This window comes from Phalaenopsis equestris, unplaced genomic scaffold (genome assembly GCF_001263595.1).
Source record: "Phalaenopsis equestris unplaced genomic scaffold, ASM126359v1 Scaffold000002, whole genome shotgun sequence".
In the NCBI taxonomy this organism is placed as follows: domain Eukaryota; kingdom Viridiplantae; phylum Streptophyta; class Magnoliopsida; order Asparagales; family Orchidaceae; genus Phalaenopsis; species Phalaenopsis equestris.
Genome location: NW_018164444.1, coordinates 36,969,960 through 36,982,125, shown reverse-complemented (window position 1 = coordinate 36,982,125; position 12,166 = coordinate 36,969,960). Strand labels below are relative to the sequence as shown.

The following is a 12,166-nucleotide window of genomic DNA, read 5'->3' as shown; positions in this document are numbered from 1 at the left end:
TCATGTAGATCCTCCTTATATATATATATATCAATGAATCAAATCTATCATGGACTAGAAAATATTGTTTATGTTTCATGTTTTTTTTTTTTTGTTTGTGAAAGAGCTTAGCACAAATATTTTGATTTCTTGTTCTAGGGTAGAGATCAAACATTTTAGTACAGAAGATGACCTTCTTTCAACTAAACATTCATTATAATCAATTAAACTTAAAATGTTTAGTACATATGGAGTCAATTATATTTTCTTAAGATCAATGTTTAAAATTGTGCAATTGGGTATTGAAAAATTTTTCATTCGTAAGGCAAGGTGCTAGCCTCAAGGCATTTTGAGGCATAAGCCTCAAATTTAAAAATATGAGTAAATTAATAAATATTATATATACTATAAAGTATGAAGAAATAAATAATATATTAATACTCTAATTTATTAATAATTAGAAAGTAATATACCAACATTCTAACTATGTAAAAAGTGATTAATTTTGTAAAATTAGAAGTAACGTTAATATCCTAGCTTCAAATTATGAAATAAGATCGGTTATATTAACATTAAACTATCAGTGTAAGCTAAGATATTAAAATAAAACATTGAAAAATTAAAACATTACAATCAAAATAAGTTCAAAATTAATCTTTCTCTCTCACTCATACTACCTTCGACTTGAACAAGAATATAACAAATCATCAACATTTGAATTTTTAATTTTCTAGTTTCTATTATTCTCATCATCCAATTGATTTTCAAAAGAATATTAACTATGTTTAATGAAATCTATTGAACATTTGGAATCTACTAAACAATTAATTTTCTATTTTTTAATGAATCAATAAAAACATAGTTAAAATATTAACTATGTTGATAATTAGAATTTCAACTATATAATTTTTTTTGATAGAGTTTTCTTTTATTTTTTTTATTATTTAGTGTGCGAGTTATGAATGTTGATCGATGAGGTATATTAATAATAATTTTAGTTTTGTTAAAAAAATTTTGGATAACCTAAATAATTTTAGGTATTTTTTACACACGAGACGTGCCTTAAGACGCGCCTCACCTTGGGACAACAAGTCGTAAGCTTCGTTGTGATTTTTTGGTAAAAAAGCGTTGAAACAGGCCCCAAGGTGCACCTCATATTGTGCAATTCTAAACAAGGGTCAAGTTGAAAAATACTTAATAGGTTAATATTGAAATCAAAATATATGAAATTGTACATGAATTGAATGTAAAAAAACTCAATAAGTCTAATAAATTAATAATTGAGGTTAAACCTTTAAGTATGACATAATTGCATTAATAATTATTGTTAACGCCTAATCAAGTAACTGAAGGCAAATTTAATGAAATCTATTGAACATTATGAATCTACTAAACTTGTTAATATAAAAACTATATAATGAACGAACATTGGCCAAATTAACTTTAAGTTAATCTGACTTACTTAAGTAAACAATGCTATAAGTAAAATTGTAAATAAATGTTATTTGATTGATACATGGTGAACCACTTAAATATTTGAAAAATCAAGTCAAATAAATTTGTAGAAAATTTCAAAGGATAAACAAACAACAACCCACAACAAGCTTTAATCCCACTAAGGTCGGCTACATCAATCATTTTCTCCATTATGTCATATTGAGTGCCAAATTTTTATATAATTCTAATAGATTAAGATTATTTTATATACAATATGCAAGTTTTTTAGGTGTACCTTCGCCTATCTTAACATAAGTTGAATCTAAAACATCGACTCTCCTAATTGGATCATCAGATGGTTGACGTTTAATGTGACCAAATCATTTAAGATGACTCTCTCTAAATTTTTCTGCCACTGGAGCTACACCATCCATTTTATGGGTAGATTCATTTCATATTTTGTTTCTAAGTGTCAAGACACTCATCCGCCAAAGTATTCTCATCTAAACAACACTTAACTTTGTTTTATGCTTCTCTTTTAAATGCCAACATTTTACACCATAAAGCATTGTTGGTCTCACCATCATCTTATAAAATTTTCCTTCAAGTCTAAGAGGTAATTTTCTATTACACAATAAGCCCAATACATTCCTCCACTTCAACCAACCAACTTGAATTCTACTAATAACATCCCCATCTATTTCACCATCACTTTGAACAATATACTTGAGCTCTCTAAAACGATCACATCTTTTAATGATTTGATCACCCATAGTAACAACTCTGCCACTAAAGCTGCTGCTACTAAAATTACATTCGTTGTATTTTGTTTTAAATCTACTCAAACGAAGGCTTTTAGACTCCAATGTAGACCTCCATAATTCATGCTTTTCTTGAACTATTTCTTTAGTCTTATCCACAAGAAGGATATCATCAGCAAAATGCATACACCAAGGTACATCCTCCTGTAAATGTCCAGTAAGAGCATTCTTAACTAAAACAAAAAAGATATGGGCTTAAGGCCAATCCCTAATGTAATCCAACTGAAATAATAAAATTCTTGTTCAATCCTTCTGTTGTTTGAACATAAGTAATAACTCTAGTATAGATATATTTAATGGCTTAAATATAAGTCATATCAACATCTTTCTTCTCTAGAAATCTCCAAAAGACTTCTCTTGGGGACTTCTCTAGAACCTTATTGTAAGTTTTTTCTAAATCAATAAAAATCTCATGTAGATCCTCCTTACTCTTTCTGTACTTCTCCATCAAACCTCGCAATAAATATATAGCTTCCATAGTAGTTTTCCCCGACATAAATTGAAACTATTTATGAGAAATATTTGTATCACTTCTTACCCTATATTTAATTACCCTCTCCCATAATTTTAAAGTATGTTGCATCAACTTAATTCCTCTATACTTTGCACACTCTTGTGCATCCCCTTTATTCTTAAAAATGGGGATCAAAATACTCTTCCTCCACTCCTCAGGCATTTTTCTTTAGTTTTTAAAATAATATTAAAGAGTTTAGTAAGCCAATAAGTCTCAAATCTCCTAAATATTTTTACACTTCAATCGGGATATCATATGATCCTACTGATTTTTTACCCTATGTTTTCTTAAAGCCCCCTCAGCTTTTTATTTACCAATGCAACGATAAAAATAAAATGTTTTATCATTATTAATGATATCAAGATCAGTAAGGTCATTTGTATTTTCAGAACTTCATTAAAAAAATTATCAAAATAGCTTGGCTACCTACATTGAATAACTTCTTCTAAGAAAAACACTATTTTGATTTTCATCTTTGATACATTTTATTTGAATAAGCTCTTTACGTTTCTTTTCTCTTTGTTTGACTAGTTACATGCATTTTTTACCCTCTTTAGTATCTAATCTATTATAAAGATCACTAAAAATAGAATATTTAGCATCACAAATTGCTCTCTTAGACTCCCTACTGGCCACCTTATATTTTTTACAGTTCTCTAAGCTTTTTTATTCAATCCAATTTTTATAACACAACTTCTTATATTTTATATTTTCTTGCACATTATTATTCTACCCCAACTATTTTAAGAATATTTTTAATTACTCTGTTAGTTATTGAGTGAAGGACTGAAACTGAGAAAAATAAGTTTTACGAGATTTCGTAAGAGTACATAAAATCAAAGATGGTTTCATAATGGATTATAATTGTCAGTATACGAACCATGGAATTTTTTATGCTGCAAATCTCCCCATATTTGCCATGCCAGCCTCCATCGAGACCTGTAGGAATTTTGAAGACTTCTTGCAAGGGTAGGCTGTATCCTTAACTCCTAATTGAAAGCGATAAATGAGTTGTTGGAACAAGTTCTAGTAGTTCTGTGAACAAGCTAACAAATAAAAAAGAATGTTGATCTCTCAAATCAAAGACAGCAAGCTTTTAAACATATGAACAACATAGAATTTGTTGAAAGATTCCTGTACCTTAAAGGTTTTCTCCTTATTATAGCATTGACCTGAAATTCCTAACTAGTCGTTGAACCTCTTTGAATTTCTAACTACTTTCTTTTTCCATAGGCTTCAGGAATTCATCAAGAAACACAATCAGGGCTTCATTTTTTTCTTCTCACTTTGATTGGTAACTCTCTGGCCGCTTCACTTATGTCTTACAAGGTTAGTCGAGAGCTTATCCTAGGATGTTAAATAACCCACGACTCTGATACAATAGTTAATTGATTGTGGAACCATAGCGGAAATCATCAGAGAAGGATGTAGAAGCTGGGTGCACTGATGGCGGTAGAGTTCCCTACTCCACGGAGACCTTGCTTCTCTTTCCTTTCCACCGACACCTCCATTTCCTCTTCTTTCCTTCACCAGGGAATTTTCCTCAAAACCAAGATAAAACCTGAGAATAAACTACCAAAAAAATATTTTGTTTTTTAGGTGATGGGGTATAAATATGCTAGCCTCCTTTAATAATGCTTACACTTTTGATTGCAATAATACCTTATAAAAGAAATAAAAGGAGAATATGTCCAATATTAAAATTCAAAAATGAAAAGGACCCTCAAATGTTGTTATACTTATGGGGTGTGTATTTCATCCCTGATATCTTTAAGAATTTTTTTTGTTCATTATGGGGTGCTAATCATGTTGGAAGTCGCTGAGATGTTCATATGCTTGGTGAATCAATTTGATGGCTATCCTCCTTGTTTTTGATGACTCGAAAAGGACACTTCGTTATGGGTTTACGTTTGGCAAGATGCCTTGGAGGAAATTTTTAGTTTATAAATTGATCCACACTTGATCACCTTCTTTAAATAGACTTAGGTACAAGATTTGTTAGTCTGTGTTTGATATTGAGTGCTTTTTTAAGATCATAAGCGTTAAAAATGGGATTATTTGGAATCCACTTTAAAAAGACCATGACTTGTGGGTGGGTGGATGGATGATTGATGGATAGATAGATAGATAGATAGATAGATAGATAGATAGATAGATAGATGGATAGATAGATAGAAAGATAGTCGGCATGCCCAAAATTAAGCCAAGGTTTATGAACATATTGGTGAAGGCTTGTTGCGCCTAGTATGAGTAACTTTCTTGTGCCTTAGGCCTATCTGGGAAGATTATGTGTGAGTTTACCCATGGGTCTTAGATAACCCATGACTTTAGTTCAACATTTAATTGATGATGGAACAATACTGACAATCACAAGGATGTAGATCCATGTCAGTGATGGTTGCAGAGTGTCCAACTCCACTACAGCATCTTACATCTTCCATTTCCCTTCTCTCAAAGCAAGGAATCCTCCTCAAAATTAGGACAAAATTGAAAATAAGCTGCTGAAAAACTATCTTTCTTTGTAAGAGGAAGGGGGGTAAATAGGCTAATCTCCCTTAGTAACCTTAGCACTTTTTATTATAAAGCTGGACTTATTAAAGAAAGAAGAAGAAAAAAGGTTCAATAACCATAGAGCTATATCATAGGGTTGTTAAGATTTGTAATAAAGCCATTTTGACCTCAGTTGAAGATTGGCTTGATGTCATTTCATCTTATATTTAGCTATGTTCTCCATTAGAACTCAATTTGATATGCCTCATTAACTTTGATTCTAGTTCAATTCAGCAAGAAATTACTATTTTTTTATCTCCAAAGATAATTTGTTAGCCCAACATACATGGATATATTCAAACTTAAGTTGATACAAAAATAAATGTGTATATGCATTTTTCTATGCATGCTTATACCTTTTGATTTGATCTAGACTTGACCTAATTCAAGTTTGAGTACAGCCGGCCTTGGCTCATTGAGTTTGATTCAATTCAAAATCCAATCTGATTTTAGAACAGTTTTTAATCTTTGAAACAGTCATAGCCCTATGCTATTGTTTGGATTAGAGACAGGGATGCACATTTATGTTATCATCAAGACCTTTCAATCTTTTGCATAGGAATCAATGTTTGGGATGAGAGAGAGGATGATACATTCCCTTTGAACAGTCTTACTTGATATCTTCAATAAAAAAGTCAGTTGAAATTTGTGCGTCAATTGGTTGATAAGGTCTTGGTGAGTTTCAGTAATGCCAGTTAATGCCATTGTGTTGGTTGTTGGATGGATAATTTTCCGTAGATTGTAATACTACACATAAATGCTTGGGTATTGTTAGAAATATAGTTACATTCTTAACCCCTCTTAACCCCAAAAAAAAAAAAAAATCTTCTCTCATATTCTTGCAGAAGTTCCCCCTTATTACCTTTGTTTCCATTATTTTCTTGGAATAATGTGGTTTACAAGACCACTGTAGTGGATACAAAATATTAACAATTGGAAATTAGAGAGAAAATCTATATGGTTGTATAGAATAGGATCCAGTAATTCTTCATCATATGCTAATGTTATAGCCATTGTCGTGTGCTTGTACTTTTTGCATCTGTTTATCTCCGACAAATATTGAAACCTATTGTCTTGTACAATTGTGATTTGTCTTGAGAATTTAAAAAGCCTCTTTTCTTGAAATTTTTTTTCACTTCCCTAATCATTTTTTGGCATAAACAAGAGGTATCTGAGTGGATTGAACTTTGACATTGCATGTTTCTTCCTCATCTTAACTGAAGTTCAATGATATGTGCATGCTTTATGGAAAATACTATTGCTTTGGATAAAAAGGAGAAGTGAAATAGTTAGTTTAATATTATTATCTTTAATCCAAAGAGTTTTGGATAGTTTCATCTTATTATGGCTTTGCTGCAGTCTTTTTCAGGGAAAGGCATGAACTTCACAGCATTTATGTTCGGAGTTCGGCAAGGGTTTATGAGATATATCATGCTTCTGATGGTGAAGTTTCCAGTAATGAATACTTGTGTACTGTACGATGTGGAACTGCTCTGCAAGAAGTAAGACAAGATATGTGCGAGCGGGCTTCGGCTGAATATATTTATTCAGATTTTCCCAGGAGTAATAGCAACAATTTTTTGGAAGATGGTTGGGTAGAAGTTGAGGTTCCTGATTCACTACTAGAGGATAATAGAAGACCTTCCATGTCACATATTTCTGTGGAAAATATTTGTCCCAAAACAAAGGTTAGCAATGTTAGCCTGTTTGAACTACAATTACTTCATTTATCCATTTACATAAAAATACTTCTCAATTCTTATTTCTTTACATATCTAACATCTAAACTTCAATTTGTACGAGTATGCCACCTTACCAATGTATAAAAATGTGTATTTTAAAAATGTGTATTTTACAATGTATAAAAATGTGTATTTTACATTTTAAAAGTTAAAATAATGGTATTTTTGATGTGATATGAGAGATTTATGTCGTGTACATGTAAAAATCAAACTTTAGATGTTAGATGCGTAAATATATTGGGTATATATATGTAAATTTCCCTTTTTTTTAATTTCTCTCTCTCACTAAATGTAATTTGTAGATGCAATACGAGGCCACGGCTGAGATTTCAGATGCTAGTCCTTGTATGTCTATTACGCTTCGTTTGCTTTCACTTCAGAATAAAACATCGATTCATATAGACGAGATATACATATATGCTGATCCAGTTGAAGATATTGATCCGGATCCGCCAGTTAGTAACATTGGAGCGAGCTCTTTGTTGTCAATGATTGTGCCCAGTCTTCTGCAGTTATCTAAGTCCGGAACCTCCAGATTTCAACAGGAAGGCTTTTCTGATGTATTGGAAGGGCCAAAATCTATATTCTCTACAGAGGGAGCAATTCACGCAGTTTGTCCAAATAAGTTTGAGGTGTCAGAAGTGGAAGCATCATCCTCTATGTTGGGAAATTCTAAGGTTGTGCTTGATCAACAAATCAATGAGGAAATGCAGGATCCAGGACAGCCTTCAAAGGCCAAAACAGATGAAAATAATCGATTTCGGTGTTGTGTTGTGAACATTTTGGATGAACCAGTTGTCAGGCATACCCAACCAAATCTTGGGGATGAAAAGTTGAGATTGATAGAGGAAGAAAAAGGTTTGGTTCAGTCACCAATTGCTATAAATAAAGAAACTAATGCTCCTTATGTTCGTCTTGAGCAGATCTTGAATGATCTGGTATCTAGAATGGGGAAATTAGAGACTTATTGCATAAGTTTTCAGGAAAGCATGCTTAAGCCCCTTGCTGGGATTGAGATGAGGCTTCAGAGGATGGAGGAGCAGCTAGATGCCCTTTCTAAAGTGCCTGTGTCATCTGAAACGTACTTCAGGACAAAGACTTCATGTCTTTCTGATCATGACTCTAACTTTGAAAATGAAGGTGTTAAATCTTCGTTTGCTGCAGTGGAATCTACTTCTCACGAAAAAGAAGCATCAGTTGATCTGTTGATGGTATCTTCACCTGAATCTGAGAAGATCTCAGGACTCGTAGTCAAAGCACCTGAATTTCCTTCTGATGATGATGACAGTGTTGAAGATGAATCCAATACTGGCTGTTCTATAGATTTGAAACCGAATAAGTCCCCTCAAAATGGCAAATGCAATTCCATTGACAGTGCTTTAGCTTCCGCTCTAGCGGCGTTCGTCACATCAACCACTGACAAATCCTCTTTACATAACTCACTTCCAATGGATGTGCCCAGCGAGCAGCAAAATTGTGACGACCACTTCTTAGATTCTGTTGCTGTTGCAGTTCATTCAGAAGCTGATAGAATTTCAGTTCCTGAGTGGTTTATAGGAGATAAAAACGGCGATGTGCTAGATCAAGGCCAGGATGAAATGCGTGAGAGTGTAAAAACCTGTTCAGATGTGGTCAATCCTAACATCACATCAAACGAGTTTGATATGATTGATGGAACAGGAGCAAAGGTGCATGGTAACTATTTATCTGATGAATCTATTCTAGTGGATGAAGATGATTCATCAGCTGAAATTGAGACACATGAGTCTAATGGTTTCATAATTAGGGCACCGGAGTTTCCAAATAAAGATGATATTCTTGACTGTGGTGAAAATTCTGAGCCCAATGTCTGCAATTACCCCAGCACACATTCACATACCCTCCCTCATTCTCGTTTAACTCCTTTAGCATTATATCTATCCTCAAGAAAGGTTATTGCCTCCCGAAACTACTCGAAATTACAGGATGACCAATTAGAGCTATCTTCATCTGATAGAAGTAGCCTTTCATTAACTTCCGAAGCTCAGGGAGGTTCAACAGCTGATTCATCGCTACTGGACTGCTTTCTTTCTCAAGGAGGTTCACCGCAGCAGCTAGATATTTTCCACGCCACAGCAGTTATTGGAGAAGAAAGTTCCAGCACCGTACATCCTGGCATGGAAGATGCTGATCATGTTTTGAAATGTGATGGATTTCATTCCCATGGAACGAGCAAAGTTTGTCCTTTCACACATAATCTACTGCTCTACAATGGACTTCATACAGACAGAAGCAGCATTTGTATCCAGGATAAGGAATTCTGGGTAAGTGGGTCTGAGTTGCGAATTGGTAAATTTGAGGCCGCAGGCACACCAGTTTTTGAGGACATTTTCTTGAGCAGTAAACTGCTTCCTCAATGCTATGATTCAAATGGCATGGATTCTTTCATTGGGGACAACAGTGGAAACTCTGAAACTGTAATCCAATGTCAATCTCTTAACGTCATTAAGCAGACAAAATCCCTCTTCAAGCCTATGCTGGCTTCAAGTTTCATTCCAAATCAAGATGATTCAACCACCAATGTCGAATTTTCCGCAGATAAAAATTTAAGAAGTTGGCTTCCCCTTGAAATCCTGCTGGATGAAAAACAAGAAGTTGATCCAAAGAAGGATGATCTGCTTAAATTTGTGCAAGAATCTTCTGTGGATGGAAATTTGAGAAGCGGGCTTCTTCAACTGGATAAAAATCCAGATGATCAGGTGGAGAATAGTGACTATGGTATTGATGAGTATAATATTGAACAAAATTCGAAACCAGCCCATGGCTTCAGACACAACAACTATGAAATAGCTGAAAATAATCTATTGGATATAGAAGATAATGTTGTCCAGTTTGAGATGGCCATGCCTGGTACTCCGCAGAATCCTGCAAGCTTCAGCAGTGAAAATATCACCCCAAGCCTCATATAATATTTTTACTCTGGAAAAGAATGCGCAACCGAGATCCAATTGTACATAGAACATGTGAAGTTTTACAGATTAATGGCAGACCTTGGCTGACAGTTCGATTCTTGTGGCGTAGAGATTATAGATTTGAATCTGAAAATAACTTTTCCACCGCAGCAACAAAGCTTCATCCCTTCTGAGTTATCCTAGTGATGAGAGTATTCTGAAATAAAGGAACCCAGCTATGTAAATATTTAATGTTGCCTGGTGATGACTAATAAGTTTACATGTTAAGCTTATTTCTCCTCTACTATTGGCCGTGAGGCCGTCTGTGTGTGTATGTTGGCCAAAGTCTAGCCAATAATGCTTGTTTTATGAGCTTAATTGTGTCATTAGTGTGTCATAAAATTGTTACAATTATGTTGTGGGTGCAGTAGTTGGCCTGATAAATTCTCAGTTATGCTTGTTATTTCAAGATTGCTCATCACTTTTTGGCTGCCTAGTGCCCCCAAGTTGTCGATTGTGGCATTGTTTAGCTTTTAAATAAATTCAATTAGTGCCTGGTTTAATAATTTAGTCTTCAGTTAAGCACTTGTTTAATAGGTTAGTTAATATTACATCTGTTTATACTTTTTCTACGAGGTATGTTAATAAATGTTTACTTAATATAACTAAATTATGAGGCAATCTATTATAGGTTTAAGCCTTTCAGAATTCATAAACTTGTTACCATGAATACATGAATCCTCAAAAAGGGAGGAGACTCATTTTGTCCAAGCACTGAAGCTGTCGGTCTGTTCATCATTTAACTTGTAAATAAGGGCTTAGGTTTAGTGTTTGACGTAGCAGGATGGTCGTGTTCAATAGTTTCAGGCAACTTCCTTTCTTGAGTCTAGAGTTCAATTTAGCAGATCATGTCTTTCAATTCCTATGTATTTACATGTCTAACACCTAAATTTAAATTTTTACATTTTATGTTTAGGTGTATTAGATATGTAAATACATAGGAATTTGGTGGTATGTATGTAAATACTTATTTATAAATAAAAGACAAATCAAAACGCCATAAGATCTCTTGAATTCGAAAACATCCATGACAACAGATCAGATAATCATATAAACCCTAAACACCATCACATAACAATCATCATCAAATCCTTTTTAAACCAACTAAAATCCACACATTCACTTATGACAGATGCGAGCAGTCGGCATGGTAACGCACACTGGATAATACTTCTTCTTAGCCTCCGGAGTCCCCGGCTTTGGTTCCTCTTCCTCCGCCGCAACCGCCATCATTTCCGGGCGATCTCACAGCCCATATGGCGGCAGCCGCTGCGAGTATCATTCCTCTCCTGCTGTTAACGGTCTCCTTCTCTTTGCACTCTAATTGGTCGCTGCTGCGAGTCGGCGCGGCTTTCTTCTGAGAGCAGATGGTGGTGGTCGTCTTTGCCGATGCGGAGGGGCGGCGATTGATTGATGAGGGCCGAGTGGCGGGGAGGAAGGAGGCTGGTATGGTGAGGGATGCCATTGTTGGTGGTGGATTGAATCTGATTTTTTTAGGGTTTGTTTTTTTTGTTGATAAGGTTGGAGCGGGGAGAATGTGAGGGGGTAAAGAAGGAAGTGTTTGAGTGAGTAGGATTATCTTATCCTGTTCCTTTGATGAGATGGCCAATGGGAGGATTCCACTTGGATTTAGCTTTTAGGAGATTTTAAGTGGCTCAAGTTGTTTCATGAGATAAATTATTACTTCCCAAAGAGTTACATTTAAATTAAGTACAAATATTAATATTTTACATGTTATTGGTAGTATTGTGGTGGTATCGTGGTAAAATAAAATCACAATACTATTAATAATATCTAAAATACACCTAGTGGTATCTACGAAGATGTAATATTTTCTCGTTCCACAAACAACAAGAAATCAAAGTTGTAAAAATTAGATCAGACATCGAGCTAGAAGAAATAAGTGTGCAAGGTTAAATGGTTCAACCGGAGTTGAACTGGATGAGATACTAAATATTTAAATTATTTTAATTTAATTTAAATGATAGAATAATTATATATTAATATCATTTCTTTTTCAGCTTAACAAATAATATTTTAATTTAAAACAATACTTTTGAAGAATTTGAATAATATTTAAAATAAAAAATTTAAGACATGACATTTTCTCTATTTTTAATTTGAGTATATTAT

General features: G+C 34.0%; 2 protein-coding genes across 3 annotated transcripts in view; one reads left to right on the top strand and one right to left on the bottom strand.

Moving 5' to 3' along the window:
- The window catches only part of LOC110026259, a 12,618-nt gene extending 2,164 nt beyond the window's left edge, over positions 1-10,454 (top strand). The window contains exons 2-3 of one of the 2 annotated variants that reach the window (XM_020727146.1): positions 6,661-6,989; positions 7,346-10,454. In XM_020727146.1, the coding sequence (XP_020582805.1) occupies positions 6,661-6,989; positions 7,346-9,991 (2,975 nt within the window). In that variant the 3' untranslated portion in view covers positions 9,992-10,454. Of the gene's footprint in view, positions 1-6,660; positions 6,999-7,345 lie in introns of both variants that reach the window. The other variant, XM_020727138.1, reaches the window with a different exon arrangement.
- Positions 10,455-11,020: 566 nt separating this feature from the next.
- Positions 11,021-11,594, bottom strand: LOC110035194 (photosystem II 5 kDa protein, chloroplastic-like). Its single transcript, XM_020739434.1, is given in 2 exon segments — positions 11,021-11,272; positions 11,274-11,594. Coding segments are annotated over 2 exon segments (345 nt in total). The 5' UTR covers positions 11,499-11,594; the 3' UTR covers positions 11,021-11,152.
- Positions 11,595-12,166: the final 572 nt, after the last annotated feature.